We start from the raw sequence: 19,140 nt of genomic DNA on the forward strand, positions 1-19,140 counted from the left end.
ACTGCATTATTTAAAGTACAGTAATAATAATAATAATAATAATAATAATAATTATAATAATACAGTTAGTAGCTGTAAAGTATGAACCTACAATCGATACAGGGGGTCGGAGTAAAGGAAGTGACTTGCGTTCAACGTCATGAGTTGTACAGTTATAATAAGATTAAGGTTGACACGCAGAAGTCAGACCCGGTTGACACAGTGCAGTACAGTACACGCAGAGAGCTACCGCACCGCAGCCAAGAGGCGCCGAGGGAGACGGTGCTGAAAGAAACATTGGAAACACAACTTCTCAAACAGCGAGAGAGCGGTAAGTAAGCACTTCAGTCTGGAAACCTCCGGGCTCTCGTTCTGTACATTCTCCGTTGCTTGTTATTGAGGTTTGATGTTAATATTAAATCTGGACTGACCAAGTGTGTTTTAAATAATGCAGCTGTGGCTGGAAGTGTTAATATTGTGGCTGGAAGTGTTAATATCGCCCTATGTCAGTGTGGAGTTTCTGTCCTCTTCAAAAGCTCGATCTCCTTGCAGGATGCGCACAATGTCAGTGGCGTCCGCACAGAGAAGGTACTGAAGCAGAGCTGGGGAGCGCTGTTTAAATTTTTAACAGTGTTTTGGAATTTTGCGAACTGTTGTCATGGCTCCAAGAGTATATTGTTGCACTGTTCCACCGGCCATTCTATACCATCGCAACAAAGCGGAAAGAAACATCCGATAGCTGTTTGGATGTTCAGTATGATACAGGGGCACACGGCCCACTGACATGTGTAAAAACTGGTGATCGAGGCAGTCGGGTTCATCAGATAACGAACGACGAGGACATGATGGCAGACTGCCCCTGAAAACTCGAGAAACTTTAATCAGCATCTCATAAAAGAGGCTGGAGCTTCCGATCTTGCAACATTTGTAACTCGCGGTGTTACCAGACAGAGCAGAGATTTATTTATTTATTTTAAAACCCACCACAAGGCAGTTTCATAACTTGTATAACGTGTATTATGTTTGCACATTTTTCATATGATATTTTTTTGCACATTCGCTTCAGGTTTTAAACAGCATTGAACGTTTCCCCTCAAACACAATTTTAACTTTAAATATTCTACCTACACGACTATATATCAACTCTCTTTTTTTGTATTGTTTTTTAAAGTTTACATTAACGGAGTCTCTGTGCTTTTTAGGTGCATTTATTTGGGGGGGAGGTGGGGTGGGGGAGGGCTCAAGAAGATGACTCTGAACACACAGAGAGACAGCAAGGAGACACTACGAAGAAGGGCCAGTACCCCGCTCCCTGCTTCACACCAAGCCGGACCCGGAGACCGCAAAACGACCTCCGACCCACAGCACCCCGCACTCGGGCATTCCGCCTCCTATCACCCAGGGGACAAAACAATCCGGAGTCGGGCCAGCTGGTCATCCGATTCCGAGGATTCCGACAGCTCCGGAGCGGACTCTTTGTACCGGGTTGTCTTGCTGGGGGACCCCGGCGTGGGGAAGTCGAGCCTGGCTAACATCTACGCGGGGACACAGGAGAAGGATGCTAATGAACATCGTGGAGGTAGGAGCGGGACCGTGCTTAGTAGATTTGGGGGCTCAAGTTGCACGGTGTACTTAAGGGCAACCTACATAACTTCTGTTTTTGTTCAAAAGTCTTGCTTAGTGTGCATAGTTTTAGTTTACCAATGCTTCAAGAACCCCATGGTGTGTACCTTGCATAATGTGATGTGTGTAATACCAGTGTGAAGAGTTTGAATAGTTGCAAGGCTGTGAAACAAGCTACGCCTTGCTAATCTCACTGTCCCTGGTGGAAATGTATTCCTGGGGAGCAGTGCAGCAATGCGCCTGGGATCGTGTTGCCTGTATCAACAAAACAGTGGATCTGCAGCCTTTCAGACGCTCTCCATAATGCGCACTCACTAACAAAATCGGGAAACACGCTCCATCACCGGCCCTTTTTATCGGGCTGGTTTGTGTGGTTTACATGTAAGTTGCAAGAACGGTATTGCATTGAGAAATAAAGTATACCGTGGTGAATTTTTAAAAGAGTCTGTTTTACAATGTGTAGATAATGTGGATAAAGATTATCTTATGATGACTGTGGGGTGAAGACTGCACACTCACAGTTGTTTATAGCTGTGTAGGATAGTTTGACATTTGTGTCATACCAGTTACTTTTGAGTTACAAGATACTCCACAAGCTGCAAAACACTATGGTATAAACTGAAAATAATTAGCAGCTTTTGCCAATTTTCCAACAGATGGCTTATGTTATCATAAATGTTTCAAAGTTGTTTTTACAAAAAGTTTTAACATCAAAGCTATTTTTGTACAATTATCCATGTCCTTTTCACAGCTTGACTTGCTCAGATCTGACAGTAACGAGCCCAAGTACTGTGGTGTGGAGTGAACCGGTCAATAATGAAGCCATTCATTTGTTCCCTCACCAAAGGCAACCGGGCAGGCTCTGAGAGGGAGGTCTGATGCAGTCGGACCAGCTCATTATAAAAAGATCATCCTCGTCCAGCTGAAAATACAGAACATGCATCAGACAGTTACAGTAAGGGGGCAGACACACTTGCTTCGTTTGGGCTGATTTATTTTCGGTTCAGTATGTTTTGGAAGCATACGTGAATCCTCCTAAAGAACTCAGTCCCTTTCAGAGTTTGTTTAATAGAACCGAACTCAGTCCTTAATCATAAAGAAGCTCGGAACTTAGAACAGAGCAGCAGAACACATGGAATGACAAGGTCAGTGCTGAGCACTCTACTGTAGAGTGAAACAAACAGCAAAAATAACAAGGTGCTTTTGTTGAAATGTCAGCTGTCTGATTTGTGTTTGTTATTGTTGCCAGTAGTGGCAGAGGCCAGTGAGGCTGATGGCAGTGTGGCTGCTTCATACAAAGAGAGGGGTCCGTGGCATCTCAATGTGACAGACTCACTAGTGGGAGCTGTTCTCTAGAGAACGAAAAAACACAAATAAGGTTTTGAAATATAATGGCATTTGCATTTAATAATCATTTCCAAGTTGTAAAACAAATCTCAAAATAAAATTACCCAGGCATTCTAATTCAGGTATTTTGTTTTAAAAACATTATTTGTGGCCACGTTTCAAATGAACCAGATGTTTTAAATTAATCTCTAAAGAGCTCATTTCAAGCAACACAATCAAAACAGTCATGAGGAAAGTTTATTTGTGTCAATTACACCCCTTTACAAAAGTTTCCCATAGTAAAAGCATAGCAAAGTGGAATAAAGCATAGCGAAAGCATGGCAAAGCATAGGTGAGGTATAGTAAAGCATATTCAAAAAACATGGTAAACCATGGGAAAAGCATAGGAAAACTGCAGAATCACAGCATAAGCATGGGAAAACTGCAGGATTACCATGGAAAAGTCTGGTATGCTGTTACTGCGGGACACTTTCCTAAGGGCACATGCATGTCATTTGATATCTTGGCTGGCCGGGCTCAGTGATTTGATGTCAGTCGTCCTGTGTTTTGTTAGCGTGCTGTGTCGATTGTCTCTGGGAAAGTAAATCCACGTCTGTGTTTCACACAGGCAGCAATTATTTTTCATCTCCAAACTGCATCCCTGAGGACTCTGATTCAAGTTTGGGGCATTTAAAGGAAATTAAAAATGACACTAAACTCATGTAAAGTGAGGGAAAGAACCCGACTCATTGTATAATCGGGTATAAACTGTACTTTTTCCCAAAGCCGTGTGTTGTATCAGCCCAGGCATTTAACTTGAGGCATGAAAACAGTAAAGGGACTTGCATGAATCTGCAGTGGCAATTTTCCTATGAAATCTGTTTAAAGTATGAACAGAATATATACAGGCATGTTTGACTAGAGCTGTGTAAAGCATTGATCTTATATGTGTATTTATTCAGTCTAGCTGTATAATAGTAGTTTATGTAATTACATTTTTACAATCTTTTTGTTTTTTATGAAATTAAACTTGCAAGTAGTATGTTTTCTTACAGCAGTGAAGGGGAGTTTACTGAACTTTCAACAGCTGCATGCATAATTTAAATTTATGACTAAGATGTCAATTATACAGCGCTGTAAAAGTACTGTGGTAAGCAAGACCACAGATGACCATGAAATCTTGATGCAATTGGCATTTTCATCCATTACTCCAAACCGTGCTCTTATGACTTCACAGCCCTATTACCCAGCAAAGGAACATGCTGTTTTGTACACATGATGAAAAAGCAGGCACAGAAAACCACTAAACTGCAAACCACATGTCCCGTAACAAGCCTAAACTGAGACCGAACCAAACTGACGGCACATTTTACAGCATGAAATAATGCAGGCCGCACGATTGCAACAGCCACCAGATTCTAGTGACTTCTGATAGAGAGCTTGGATGGACGGGGGATGCATACTGCATTGACAGGGCACCCCAACCTCCAAGCATCCACCCCAGCTGCCTGTGAAATACTACAGGGTTCAGTGTTGGATAGCAAAGTATTACCGTGCGGTCACATTACAGGTGGGCTGTTGCAATCATTTCACAAATGACCCTGCATGCAGTGTGTACTGTGACTGATAAACGGCTTGCCCTAGCACATTATGTGAGAAGGTGGCTGATTCCCACAGTAGCACCGGCAGTGTTTCCATGGCAAATTAGCAGTGCTGAGCATGGGGAAAATAGATGAAAACCACTCGTTTAAAACGCATTAGTCTAGCCTGTTTGTATGAAAGATGAGTGGCTGTATCAGACCACTTTAACGCATCTGTCTGGGACTTTTTAAACTCTGACGGCAGAGTCTAGATTTTTCTGCTTTTGGTTTTGGTACAGAAAGTGGAAAATAAGATAGTTTGTTGATGTTTTATGAAGTGTGTTTTTGATCTGCGTAGCGCGTTTGGAAAAAAAAAAACCCAGAAGGGTGATGAATTATACAAGACAGTGTTTGACAGTTCCAGCCCCACTTGTTGCTTTTACTGCACCATACCGATAGTGCTTTGTGATGGTGGTCCACTATGAAAGGCGCTATATAAAATAAATATTGATTGATTGATTGATTAATAGGAGAAGCAGTTAAAGCCTGGGTGCCTGATACACAGCTCTAACTGGTTAGCATGCAATGAGCCTGTTGTCAGATTTCTAAAGCATGGGATTCCTTAATTACAGGATGCCAGTATTGCTGGAAGGATGGATCTCCTCCAGAATGTACACTCCAGACAAGAGCAGTGTTTCCCCGTTTTACTTCAGATCGGCAGGAACTTTATACGTTATGTCTGCTCCACGGTTCGATCAGCAACAGGACCGCTCCCGAGCCACAGAAAACTTTTTTTTGTCCTTGCTTCGAATCTTATAAACTTGCTGAAGAGAGAGATTTTCTGAGGATATGTTCTATCCATACTGGCACATGATACAAGTGACCCTGTGCACCGCTGTCATCAGATTGCAGCTGGTTTGAAGCTCGCTGTCAAGGTCCAGATTTGAGAACAGCCCTGAGTACCAAGTCTACAGTCTCCTCGTCTTACTGTTTAGGCTTTACTGCCATTCTCGGTGTTACTAGAGTGGAAGAAATGATTTGTAGTTAAGCACATGCAGTTACTTTATTCCGCGCTGGCCGTTATTATGCAGTCATTATTAAACAGTAATTACGCTGCTTTAACCCTTTCATGCGTGGCGACCTCATACGGGGGCGGATTAAAAACAAACAAACTTGTGGTCTTTACATGTGGAAGATGCAACTGCATGCTGACCTTGTATGAGGATGCCATTTAATGTGTAGTGGGTTCATGTGTAACTGCAGTGCGGTGTGTGTCACCGGCATGTTTTCTGTCCATGTGTTTCAGAGGAGTCCTATGAACGAACGCTAACAGTAGACGGGGAGGAGACGACTCTGATTGTGATGGACACGTGGGAAACTGAAAAGCAGGTAATTCCTTCCCTGCGTTAACACCCAGCAGGTCTTCATGTGCTGATAGACCCCAGATATACATGCACTCACACTGTAGAATTGACAATACTGTGCACACAATACAGACTCTCTCGCCTTCTCTGTCTCTCTCACTCACTATCACACTCTCTCCGTCTCTCTGTCACTCTCTCTCCGTCTCTCTCTCTCTCCCTCTCTCTATCGCACTCTCTCTGTCTCTCTCTCTCTCTCCCTCTCTCTATCGCACTCTCTCTCCATCTCTCTCTCTCTCGCCCTCTCTCTCTCTCTCTCTCTCTCTCTCTCTCTCTCTCTCTCCCCCCCCCCCGTTTCCCCTCCTAAATGAGTTCTCATTATTGCAGTGCAGTGCCACAGACAACCTCGGCTTCAATGCTGGTGCCTTCAGGGCCTAATTAGAGTTTTATTAGTTGGAAAGTTACTCAGCGAGGGTTTGGTATTTTGCTCTGATATTGACTGCTTGTCCAAAGAAACAGTACAAACACACTGTTGTTTTTGTTATACTGTATACCAATGGGATTTCGTTATTACTTAGCATTGAATGTCATTGAGCGGTAGGAACTTTGTTTTTTTAAGTTCAAGCTTATTTTCAGAGTATGCGTTTCTGATGGTAATCCAAGCATTTTGAAAAGGACAGTGTTTGCCAAATAACCCATTTTCAGTTTACCCTACCCCTCCCTCCCTCCAGAGAGATACTGACAGACTGCATTGCCAGTGTCATTTCTCCTGACTTACTGTGTGTGTTTCACATCTTGTTGTTTCAGGAGCAGGCTGAGAATTGGGTTCAGGATTACTGCATGCAGGTTGGCAATGCGTACGTCATCGTGTACTCCATCACAGACCGGGCGAGCTTCGAGAGCGCGTCCGAGCTGAGGATCCAGCTGCGCAGGGCGAGGCAAGCCGAAAACATCCCCATCATACTGGTGGGGAATAAAAGTGACCTGGTCCGCTGCCGAGAGGTGTCTGTGGAAGGTGATTGTGATTTTTTTTTTTTATGGGAATAATTTAGAACGCTGGTACCTGCTCCAGAACCAATCAGAAAAACCCATGACTAACCTAACATTCCATTGCCATTGTGAGGAAGTGTGGCAGTTAGAATGCTTGAGATCACATGTACAGGGTGTGCCAGAGGGACAGAGGTAGGGATGTCGGGTCATTCTGCCCCTGCCTTGCAGAAGCTTCAGTGTCATGACGATATTAAAAATCCCTGCCTGGGGATGATGTTGTTTTTAAAACAAGCTCCTGCCAGCCTCCAGCTTGTTTCCTGTGTCCCCACGCTGACCCCCAGTTTGATTCAATATGTTCTTACTCACCGTCTTAGTTCTTCAAGTCAAGGATGTTTCCGACAGTAAAACACTGACAGCGCTGTGCAGTCTCGTGCGTTTTTCTAAACACTGTGCGAATGGAAATGAGAGCCGTGCTGTCACTGGATGAGCGCAGTAACATCTGCATGACTCCATACAAAAAAAAAACACCTGGAGGCTGATCTCTGATTTGATACTAGGCTGATCTCTGATTGCATTAAATCTTGCTACGTCGAATCTCTTGTATGAACGATTACGAGCGCGGCTGTTGTTTCCAGCAGTGCGTGCTCTGATTTACTGTACAGAATGTGCTGTAGGCTCTGCAGTAGAACCCGCGTGTGTGTTTGTGTTTCAGAGGGCCGGGGCTGCGCTGTGGTGTTCGACTGCAAGTTCATCGAGACGTCGGCGGCGCTACATCACAACGTGCAGGAGCTCTTCGAGGGCATCGTGCGGCAGATCCGGCTGCGCAGGGACAGCAAGGAGACCAACGAGCGCAGGATGTCTGTCTACAAGCGCAAGGAGAGCATCACCAAGAAAGCGCGCAGGTTCCTCGACAGACTGGTAGCGAAAAACAACAAGAAGATGGCCTTGAAGGTGCGCTCCAAGTCTTGCCATGACTTGTCCGTTCTTTAAAAACGCAGCGACCCTCTGACTATGTGAGCGCTGCAGAGACACAGCGGCTCACTTTCATGGCCTTTTTCTATTTTTCCAGGAGCAAAACGATATTTGGCAGCCTTACGGTTTCGAGGAAAAGAGACTTTTTCTTGAATTTTTTTTTTTTTTTAACTTTTGTATTTTATGGACTCCTTAAAAGCCATTCCCATGTGTCACTCTTGTGAACCAGCAGTTTAATTTCACAGCTACAGCTCGAGTCTCAATCAGATCAAGGAAAGACATCCAAAGCCTGACCTATGCACAAATGTCACAAAATAGTTGCCTTGTCAGGTCAGTGATTTTGGATTAGCAGAAACCATCCACACAGATTAACCAAACTGAGACAGACAAGTATTTTACTGTGAGTGTGATTCTTTTTTTTTTCTTTTCACTTCTAGAGTTACGGGACTGAAAAACTAGAAGCCGCTAAATAGTTTCTGATCGGTTTTTCATCTGCCTTTTCTCTCCAAATGAAGCAGAAACCTTTAGAAAAAGTCGCATGGTATAATACAGATCGTAGTGCTGATCATTCATATGCTAACGTTTTGGTTTATCAGATTGTATGACGCGTTGGCCGCTGCTGCTAATAGTGTCCGTTCTCCTGCACTGTGCTCAGTCTTCACAAACCTGTCTCTACAAACTTGGGTGTTTGTATTTGAGTAAATGAGACACGAGCCGACAAGCAGGCTACTGCACAGTGTTTATGTCATGCAAATAAGGGGGCTTAATGGGGAGGGGGCTATTATGAAAAGCTCTGATGTGCTCACTGAGTTTAAAAGTAACTGTACAGAATAGCCTGTGTGCTCCACACAGCCCATCAGACAGCACGTTAGTCCCTCACTCCTGACTTACCATCCCAGCAGCTGCTTACAATCCCTGTTATAATGTTCTCTTAGTTTCCCGCGTCACTGTCTTAAAAGCAATGCACACGGTTGTGTAACATCCACAATGCAGCACACCCGTCTGTGTGTCTGTGTGACCGATGGCCGGCTGATAAATGGCAGCTTTATTTGCAGAGCTTGTGCAGAAGTGAGATTCTGCTCCCCCCCCCCCTGATGGCCAGCCTGTTTGCAGGCCTTCCTTGGACACACACCAGCCAGTGCTTTCACTGAGGCGGCTTGTGAAAGGAACGAGCAATAAAATGGATACAAATGAAAGACAATTTGTGGAGCTACTACACATTTTGTAAATATATGATGTTTTGGGGGGGGGGGGGGGGGTTATAATAAAAACTATTAGTGGCACTTTTTTGCAGTGAATTTGTCTTTGACTCTGTTAATAAGAGCACAAGGTTAGTTTGGGATTTCAAAGGCTTGTTTTTCATGGGGGTCCTGAACACCGTTAAACACATATACTATTACTCTGAGAATAACATAACATCACACACTAAACCAGCTGGGGTTGTTACCAGGGTTCTGAGAAACCGCACATTCACGGGCCGAGGTGCCGGGATAAATGGGCCTCGTTGCGAGTCAAGCAGAAGGGGTTTGCCTGTGAAATGTCTGGATTCTCACAAAGATGCTGCTGTGACCCCAGGTCTGGATTCTCACAAAGCAGCTGCTGGGTCCGTCCTTGTTTGTTTGCTTCGTTGTTTTTTCAAACAATGAATTAAGATGCAGTTTATGCAGAACAGCAAGGAATGCAATTACACCGATGAGAACATGGTGCTGAATGTGCCCAGTGACTGTAGCCATAGCTGCAAACCTCAGCACTCCAGTATTTGTATTGGTAATATACATATATATATATATATCATTGCCTTGTGTTATTGCCATGTATTAGCCAGCATGATAAATGACACAGTATCTTATGACCAGTGTTAAGACTCTACAAGGAACAAGACTATAGTATGTTGCTTGACATCTTCATGTTCTCAGTTAAAAGTATTAATACCAAACATTTTTTAACAGCTGGCTTTTATACAACTGTTCTCTTTAATCAAGGTTGATAACAAACCAAAAACCTGTGAGGTTTATGTGGAGTTCCCAGTGTCCTATAGCTTACATAATGAATTCTACAATAATAATAATAATAATAATAATAATAATAATAATAATAATAATAATAATAATAATAATAATAAACTACTGTCCTGTATTATATTTGTCACGCTGGAGTCCTTTCAATGTGTTTATCTGCGCAATCCTATGCAAGACTAGGATTATGTGCTCTAATAATCATCTCATGAAATATTCACTGTAAATTAACCCACATCACATTATACAAGCCATGGTCGAGGTCAGCTGGGAATGAATTTTTAAAACATTTACAGAATGAAGTAATCAGCGATCCGCTTACACACACACACGCTGCTGGACTAGGTGGAGGCAGGGAGCCTTGAGATTTCTCATTCCTGTGGCATCTGTTTCCACAGTGGTGTGAGAACGACAGCTCCAGGCAATAGCCTACAACTGCAGCGATTGTCTTTGTGATAGAGTTCAATTAGCGTTTCAGTAAAGCAAAGGCGGAACCACCTGAAACCGAGAGCGTGACAGATCGCTAGAAACCTGTTACAGTACAGCGCATTGTCAGCCTGCTGTAATCTCAGCTGTGTCCTGAGCCCGGCACTGAGAAATTCAGAAGGAACACAGGGTCATTATTCCACAGTTGCAGGTGCATTCAGGTGTAAAGTAATGCTAAGCTGCTTTGAAGGTCTTTAACCTCACTGGAGTCTGCGGGGCTCAACCTCAGATGCTCAGTGATTCTGTCCAGCTGGGATGGCTGTAAAGAGCCTGAATGTGATGAGGCAGTGGAGGTCAGGCAGAGGTGATCTATAGCTAATGGGCTTGTTCATCAGTGCAGTAATTCAGACCCTGATTGAGTTCAGACAGGCGTACAGCAGCGTTGATGGCGATGTCGATATCAGTCAGGGCTGCAGAAACCTTCGGATTTATAAATACAAGTGGTGTTCAATGCAAGGGCTTAGAGATATTGCACCACAGAGTTCTGTCTGCTCCACTGAGGTACCCTTCACAGCACACTGTTTGCTGTATCCATGTCTCAGCTGCAGACACTCCATCGACCAGGAGACTGTTCTTTTGCAGCTGTTTCTCTCTTGCCTACTTTCTGCCCTACAATTTCGTACAACTCCTCCGTCTATTTGCTGAGTTTGTATACACCTGTACACACGCTTATTAGCAAACAGTATCTACGGTATGCAGTACAATTGATACAAAGAGACAATGACATACGGAATGTGCACACAGTAAAATGATCCTGGTTAAATAGGTGCGGTCCTGCCCCTGTAAGGTTAGCTTACCCACAACACTTTGGTTGCAATGAGTTTGTGCCATTTCAGTGTCAGTGTGAGGGCTGTGTGTTACCAGGGTAAAGTTCAGCTCTGGGACAAACCTGCCCTGGAACTCTGTTAATGCAAGCTGCTCCAGGGACGTGGAAAAAGTCGGTAATAGAATGCTTTGTTTACACTGAAACTCCACGGCTGCATCATCAAACACTTTGTCAGCTGCAGCAGGCACCACTGGATATGTTCATTGTTCCACTGGGTTCTTGCCCCCTACAGAACACATGCTGGTGAGGAGACTGATACAAGAAGCTGGGGGAAAGGGCTCCAGCTCTCATGAAAGGGAGGTTCAGCTCCTGCAGGTCACAGGGGGTGCAGTTGCTTTTCACTGGGCATGGATTTTAATAAGAATCAGAGAAGACGGACAGGGTTTAGTCGCACACATGAAACAATAGAAACATCTCCCAAGTCTTTCTCATTCCCAGTCTGCTCTCATTGCCTAGCTCTCTCACGGACTTGGTCTCTCACCCTGTCTGTACAAACAGAACGAGAAAGGGCCGGGCAGCGTCCATGTGCACAGATAAACACTTCATTCTGCTGGGAGCGACAGGCACAGGGCCAGAGCTCCATTAGAAGGAGCTAGTGTGCTCTTGACAGGGTCGGGTCAGGAGTTTCCACTCTCCCTGCGATGCAGCGGCCAGCTGGGACTACAGAGCATCGATTCCGTCTGGGTAATGGAAAGAATTCATCACACCGCAGCGCAGCACCCCGAAAACTCCCCCACAATCCCAAAAATACAGCAATGCTTCTTTATTACACAGCCAGGTTTGTAAAGCTTCCAGATTGTAACCGTGTGCAAAATTGCTAGTTTGTTGAACAAATGTGTTGCGTGTGATCGTATCAGAAATGAATCCTGTTTTTATTGCATTTGTATTTTAATTTCCTGTCGGAAAATTTTCATAGACAGCCAGTTCATAAAGGGGAATTTAATGTTGTGGATAATATCACTTCCCTTTTATTGTGTACAACATGATTGCAGAATGGAGCGCAGTTTCAGTGTACCAGTGAAGACAGAGGGCTCTTGTTTTGGGTGAGACTGGGGGGTGTTGGGAAGGCTGTGGACGGCTCAGATGTATAAAAGGAGGACACACAGGGTCCCTGAGTGGCTCACTGGCCGCGTGGTGTGCAGGAGGAGTCGTACAGTCTGGGGAGCGCAGGTTCACGTCCTGGCTGTGTGAAGTCGCAGGTCTGCACTGGAGATTCCGGATTGGCCTTGGCGCTCCTGCGGGTTAGGGAAGCCAAACCTGCAGAGGCGGTTTCTCCTCAACACAATACAGCGGACCCTATCGGCCAGGCACCCACAGAGTTTGGGCGACATCTGCAGGGCTGGCCTTTGTCCTCCAGAGGGCGGTAGCTTGCTGACATCTGCTCTCGAGTTCCTGGGTGTAGAAGAGGAAGCTGGCTTGGTGGTGGGATCGGAGGGCGCCCACGCAACCTTCAGTTCCCCTGAACTGTGTGGGGAATTGATATGGTGAGGGAGAAAAAAAAAACAATTGAACATTAAATTTGGGAGAAAATTGGGGGTAAAATAATTGAGCACTAAATAAAAAAATGTAAAAAAGAGGAACAGGGACAATGCACAGAGGAAAGCAGCCTGGCCTGAGTTTCTGGGAGACGAATGCCTGTGCTTCGTGGGAGATGTCAGCCTGAACTCATTTAAAGGCCGTTCCTTGTGAAGTGTCAAGAATCCTGCATCCTCCAGATGTGTGTCATGTTTACACTGTCCAAATCCCCCAGAGAAATCTACACTTCGCTGCTCGCCGCTCAGCCTCCAGAGGAAGGAGCGCTAATTACGGAAAGTTGGCAAGAGCAGCCACTGCAGAACACAACGGAAAGAATGAGATTAAACTCCAAAAAAATGCAGAGTGATAAAGTTTATAACGACAAAGGATGAGTAATGAATTCGCTTCTCAGACCCTTTCCCAGCCTTGCACGCAGTAACAGCTGGAAAGGAGCAATCCCGTTGAACCCCTTTGGGTACCGAGAGGTACGAGAGGCTCAGGGTAAGTGGAGGTATTTAAACAAGCCAGTCCTTTGCACATGCAGACATGGGGTGTACAGCAGTGTTTGAATGAAAATTATTGAATTCAACCCAAACGTGTTGCAGTGGGCAGGGGGTATGTTTTCACAGACCCATATTAGCACTAATCAGGCTACCTTATCTATGATAGCATTAGGTTGTCCACAACTCATCCTAATCCGTGTCTGTGAAGCAAACCCTTAATGTTTCTGCGCCGCTATACAGTAAGTGGAGTGTTTCTCCCCTTGAAGAACCAGAAGATTCTTTCATTCGTCTTCAAACGACTTATTTCCACATCATTCCCAGCCTCTCTTATTGAACCTGCTCTCGTCAATGTGTTTAATAAACAGCCCCAGAATCAGACGTCTCTACAGAGGACACTGATTGTGTGTTTTTTGATTGTGTGTTTTTTGTTTAAATTTTTCTTCTCCCAGTTGACCTTGACTGACATAATTGTTTTTTCAGAGATAATTGAAACAAGGCAAATGGAAATTACGCAATCTTTAAAATGGTTTACTTGAACACTCTGTATTTTTCCAATTGTTTTGCCAAACCAACGCACTTCCATCCCAGGGTGGCTTGCTGGGCCTTCTCCCCCTGGGGTTCCTGTGCAGCTGCAGTGTGGAGTGACTGTAAAGAGGAGAGCAGAGCCCCAGTGACACAGCCCTTCAGTGTAATAAACTAGTGAGAGCAGAGCCCCAGCGACACAGCCCTTCAGTGTAATAAACTAGTGAGAGAGAAGCCCCAGTGACACAGCCCTTCAGTGTAATAAACTAGTGAGAGCAGAGCCCCAGTGACACAGCACTTCAGTGTAATAAACTAGTGAGAGCAGAGCTCCAGTGACACAGCCCTTCAGTGTAATAAACTAGTGAGAGCAGAGCCCCAGTGACACAGCACTTCAGTGTAATAAACTAGTGAGAGCAGAGCCCCAGTGACACAGCACTTCAGTGTAATAAACTAGTGAGAGAGAAGCCCCAGTGACACAGCCCTTCAGTGTAATAAACTAGTGAGAGCAGAGCCCCAGTGACACAGCCCTTCAGTGTAATAAACTAGTGAGAGCAGAGTCCCAGTGACACAGCACTTCAGTGTAATAAACTAGTGAGAGCAGAGCCCCAGTGACACAGCACTTCAGTGTAATAAACTAGTGAGAGAGGAGCCCCAGTGACACAGCACTTCAGTGTAATAAACTAGTGAGAGAGGAGCCCCAGTGACACAGCACTTCAGTGTAATAAACTAGTGAGAGCAGAGCCCCAGTGACACAGCCCTTCAGTGTAATAAACTAGTGAGAGCAGAGCCCCAGCGACACAGCCCTTCAGTGTAATAAACTAGTGAGAGCAGAGCCCCAGCGACACAGCCCTTCAGTGTAATAAACTAGTGAGAGCAGAGCCCCAGCGACACAGCCCTTCAGTGTAATAAACTAGTGAGAGCAGAGCCCCAGTGACACAGCCCTTCAGTGTAATAAACTAGTGAGAGCAGAGCCCCAGTGACACAGCCCTTCAGTGTAATAAACTAGTGAGAGCAGAGCCCCAGTGACACAGCCCTTCAGTGTAATAAACTAGTGAGAGAGGAGCCCCAGTGACACAGCCCTTCAGTGTAATAAACTAGTGAGAGCAGAGCCCCAGTGACACAGCACTTCAGTGTAATAAACTAGTGAGAGCAGAGCCCCAGTGAAACAGCCCTTCAGTGTAATAAACTAGTGAGAGCAGAGTCCCAGTGACACAGCACTTCAGTGTAATAAACTAGTGAGAGAGGAGCCCCAGTGACACAGCCCTTCAGTGTAATAAACTAGTGAGAGCAGAGCCCCAGCGACACAGCCCTTCAGTGTAATAAACTAGTGAGAGAGAAGCCCCAGTGACACAGCCCTTCAGTGTAATAAACTAGTGAGAGCAGAGCTCCAGTGACACAGTCCTTCAGTGTAATAAACTAGTGAGAGCAGAGCCCCAGTGACACAACCCTTCAGTGTAATAAACTAGTGAGAGAGGAGCCCCAGCAGAGTCTACAGGAGTGGCTGGTAGGTTATACTGGAGGTAGGTTTTCTTTGTGGTTCACCAGTAAAATCGTTAACTGCATCTGAATGTGTTAACTGTATGTTTTATCGCAAACCCCTCCGAAATCTGGCAATTGTAGCCAACACATCCGTTATCATAGAGCTGATGACACAGGCATAGCAACGTAGTAAACACTTGACTGGTGCTCCGATTCTCTGAAGAACATCCACTTCATTCCCCCTCCTTCAGATCCAGATCCCTCAAACAGGTTCTCTCAGCACATGAACGTGTCAAAACAACGAGATGGATAGAGGGGGATGGCTAGAGAGCCTGGTCAAGTCTGATATATTAATGACCTTCCAACACTTTGTGGGGTCATGTCAAGGCTGAGATAAAGACAAGCGGTGCCCAAGCAGTTTAAACGATGTTCCCGCTGCTCAGAGAACCAGTCCGAGGCCAGAGAGACAGCACTGATCTCTGTGGCTTCACACTCGTGTTAGCGACTTTGAAATCTCTCAAATCAGCAGAAGAGCCGCGCCAATCCTGCGCACATCACAAGAATTCACACGTGTCTTCACTTGAGCTCCTGCTAATAATACCGCCATGCCAGACGCAAACAGCCATGTGTTATCTAGGCAGCTAAACACGGGGTGCATGTTTTGAAGGAGGTGTTATACTGACCAAGCATTTTGAAGAGGGCAGAGAAAATACAACTGCTTTCCCAGGGTTTAGTCTGCTTTATCCTAAATGAACAGACTCAGAAACTGCACTTTCACTTAAAGAGAAATGAACCTTTGCGATTGCAGTATCTGCCCACACATGCTCCACTGTTGCCGATGTCATTGTAAATCATTATTGAAATTGATTTTATATTAATGTAATGCTGTCTGAATTAAAAGCGCTTGTGCTGTTTTTTTTATATATATAATAAACTATACTGGGAGTCCAGCCCAGCCCGTTTTACTAACAATCCTGTTACATTTGCGGCACCAACACACAGCTTATACGATCCACAACAAGTACGTCTTGGGAACTTTCATAACAAAACGATCTGCCAGGAAAAAAAAAAAAAACGCAAACTCAGTGTGTTTCAGCAAACTAGCCAGATGGGTCTTGGAACGAGTCCATGCTCTCAGTGCCTTGCTGGTTCAGCATGGACATGTTGTTTGCAATTAAACTGAATTAATCTTGCTTTCTGACACGCTTTTCTCACAGCCCGCTTCAGCAACGTAACCACACGTCTGCTCCCTGGACTCGTACACGCCTTCTCCCGAGACAAACCCACAGAGCCTCTTTTACACACGTGTCGAAATTAGTTAACAACCAATTCACTAATCATTTTAGCAGTTAGCAACACCTGCTTCGATTACAGAGCCAATTAGTAATACCTGGGATTTACAGAGAAGTGAGAAACAGTGACATCTGCAGAAGAACACCGGTATTGCAGTTTACAAACTTGCATGTCTTTACATAGTTTCAAGGAATACAGCTCTTCATCTTGAGACTGATGTATTTATCTTGTAACACTTCACCCACCACACAACTTATAAAAAAGACTTGTCAGCCCACTTCACTGTACAGCATCAGAGTGATGGAAGTAGAAAGTGCTAATCTGGGTGTGTGAAATCAGAAAGAGGAGGAAACAGGACGGGCAGACAGCTTAGGGACGCTCCTATTCAAACTTACAACACAAACACATTTTAAAAATCCAAAATCTTTCTTGGTCCAGCTTTTAATAATGCTGTAAACGAGTATTACTGAAAGCAGCCAGCCTGTAATTTACATCATGAAAGAAAACGCATTGAAATGTGAACCCAGCGGCAAGATCCCAAACACACAAACAAAATAAATAAGGTTTTATTGAGCGATATAGTGCTAAATGACATCAATAGAACTGAACAGCAGACAGTGTTCCTATAGCTGTTATCTGCGATGCGGCAAGCTGATGGGATTCAGACTGACAGCTATGGGTCTGCTTTTCAAAAAGAGGTTCAGAGCAGCACTGCTGTATCATGGGCTCTGCTGAAAAGAAAATACTAGCAAAAAAAGCATTGCATTAAATGAAACCTTCATTAAATAAAATACACCCTCTTCTAATCGCAACCCAATCATAACAACATGGGCTATTGGATTGATTGCATCACCTCCCCTCACCCCTCCCTACTTCACTGTATCACCACCTTCCTCCCTGCTACGCAATCCAGCACCACTTCATTAGAACTTCACTCACATTTCATTTCTTCTTAGAGTCACATGGGGTGGGGTGGGGGGTTCATATTGAAACAAATGAACTGTATTATCTGGTCTCTTTGCTTGTTTGTGCAACATGTCGTTTGCTTTGGAAAGCAGAGCTGGGATTGTCCCTCTTGGGATATCATACCTGAGCCCCTTGCAGGCACACATTACTGTAGGCAATGGGAGGCACTCCACTCCTGCAGAGAGTGTCAGGCAGGGATAGACACCGAGGGATGCTGGGCTGAGAACAACGGAGACGATCAGTGGCACACACCTAAAACTAGTTTGCTGTCCACTGAAAAACGGTGTGCCTTGTGTTCGTTCACATGTCCCTCTGGTGGATGCTTTATTCAATGCTAAATTGGTCAGCTTGTAGTAGTCATAGTCATAGTAGTCGTAGTAGCAGCAGCAGCAGCAGCAGCAGTAGTAGTAGTAATATGTGGTTTAATGGGAAATCACCCTAAAAGGAAACTACACCAATGTCACCAGTGCTTTGCCCATAATATATCTAGGCTTCATTTTGGTGCTGCCAAATATTGTTTAGTTTGGGTTTGGAAAAATGAAGCTGTCCCATATTAAGACTTTATCCATGTCAGTTGTATACAGTGAAGTTGACACCAGGCCCTAACATTTAGACAGTAACACATTAACAAGCAGCTACCAGACAGATCTGTGTCAGAGCTCAGCCCATTAGGCTGCTAATGCCAGCCATTAACTGCTGCTGGTAAAGGTGACAGGAGGGCTTTTTAAACAGAGCTTGAATACCATCGTAAACATTCCCCGGCAATGGAAACACGCTTCCACAGGTCCTGCTGGACTTTCATTTCACAGGATAACTTTGGGGATTGGTGAACAGATACATGCATACGTCATACATACATACGTCATACGTCATACATCAGCACACCCCAGAATACCCTTCACATCAGCCTGGACATCGCATTCCCAATAACTATAGGGTGTTAGGGTGAGAAACAATGGGCCCTGTTTCCACTGCGCTGCTATGATAAGTCATGACTAATCTGGACTAGGGTGATTTATTCACTTTCAGTAATTACACCCATTTCATGTGATCCCTTTACTCTGCAAGTACAGTTATTTTCATATCGCATGGCCCTTAAACTGGGATATGTAACTAAGGGAAAGTGGCAACTCCAGACCGCTGCAGAGCTCCATAAATCAGACCCGCCATGGCTAGGCTACAGCAGTCTTTGGATGGAACAGCACATTCCTCCACATTTAGATTCAGGAATATGGAATGTGATCCAGTCCCTCGGTGCTGGTGCTGGTGCTGGGAATGCAGCATGGCTTGCCATGCAGCAGCACCAAAAGAATGCTTATTTTGGCTCACAAAATACCAAAAACGGAACAGGCACAGCTCCAAAGCGCTTTACATGTATTTTTTTTGTCCAGAAAGACAAATAGAGAACAGTTTAAAAAATAAAAAAAAACTCCAAAAGTTATGTTCAGTTTAAGAGTCGCTTTGATACGGTTGCTATTCAATTTACAAGTGCATGATGAGGCAAGCTGGAAGTTACAAAATCGTGTTGCGTGAGCTTGGCTTCTCAAAATGCACATTACAATCGATACTAACATAGCACGGCAGGAGTTGGTGCAGTTTTGAAGTGAAAGAATATGGCGATTTCCCCAGCGATAGCACTAAACCGTCAATTCAAATTCAGATGCCGCTGGCAAAACAGCTATCATAGATACAGAAGCATACCAT

At 44.6% G+C, this 19,140-nt stretch overlaps 1 protein-coding gene across 2 annotated transcripts; it reads left to right on the forward strand.

The window, feature by feature from the left end:
- The first annotated feature begins 188 nt into the window (after positions 1-188).
- On the forward strand, positions 189-9,935 carry LOC117421973 (GTP-binding protein REM 1). Of its 2 annotated transcripts, none has more exons than XM_058990727.1 (5): positions 189-310; positions 1,182-1,558; positions 5,815-5,897; positions 6,677-6,884; positions 7,572-9,935. In XM_058990727.1, the coding sequence occupies exons 2-5, from the start codon at positions 1,228-1,230 to the stop codon at positions 7,847-7,849; spliced, it is 900 nt and encodes a 299-aa protein (XP_058846710.1). In that variant the 5' UTR covers positions 189-310; positions 1,182-1,227; the 3' UTR covers positions 7,850-9,935. The 2 variants fall into 2 exon arrangements, 1 of the variants encoding a protein (XP_058846710.1); XR_009307634.1 differs by lacking the exon at positions 189-310 and having other exon boundaries at positions 1,166-1,558; positions 7,572-9,370; positions 9,407-9,935.
- Positions 9,936-19,140: the final 9,205 nt, after the last annotated feature.

Source organism: Acipenser ruthenus, chromosome 18 (genome assembly GCF_902713425.1).
Source record: "Acipenser ruthenus chromosome 18, fAciRut3.2 maternal haplotype, whole genome shotgun sequence".
Taxonomy (NCBI): domain Eukaryota; kingdom Metazoa; phylum Chordata; class Actinopteri; order Acipenseriformes; family Acipenseridae; genus Acipenser; species Acipenser ruthenus.

What these genes read in the sequence shown, in the direction of transcription:
- LOC117421973 (XM_058990727.1), top strand. Translation starts at nt 1,228, where the DNA reads ATGACTCTGAACACACAGAGAGACAGCAAGGAGACACTACGAAGAAGG. An exon ending in TGCTAATGAACATCGTGGAG is followed by an intron (nt 1,559 to 5,814) that starts GTAGGAGCGGGA and finishes CATGTGTTTCAG; the next exon opens with AGGAGTCCTATGAACGAACG. An exon ending in CCGAGAGGTGTCTGTGGAAG is followed by an intron (nt 6,885 to 7,571) that starts GTGATTGTGATT and finishes TTTGTGTTTCAG; the next exon opens with AGGGCCGGGGCTGCGCTGTG.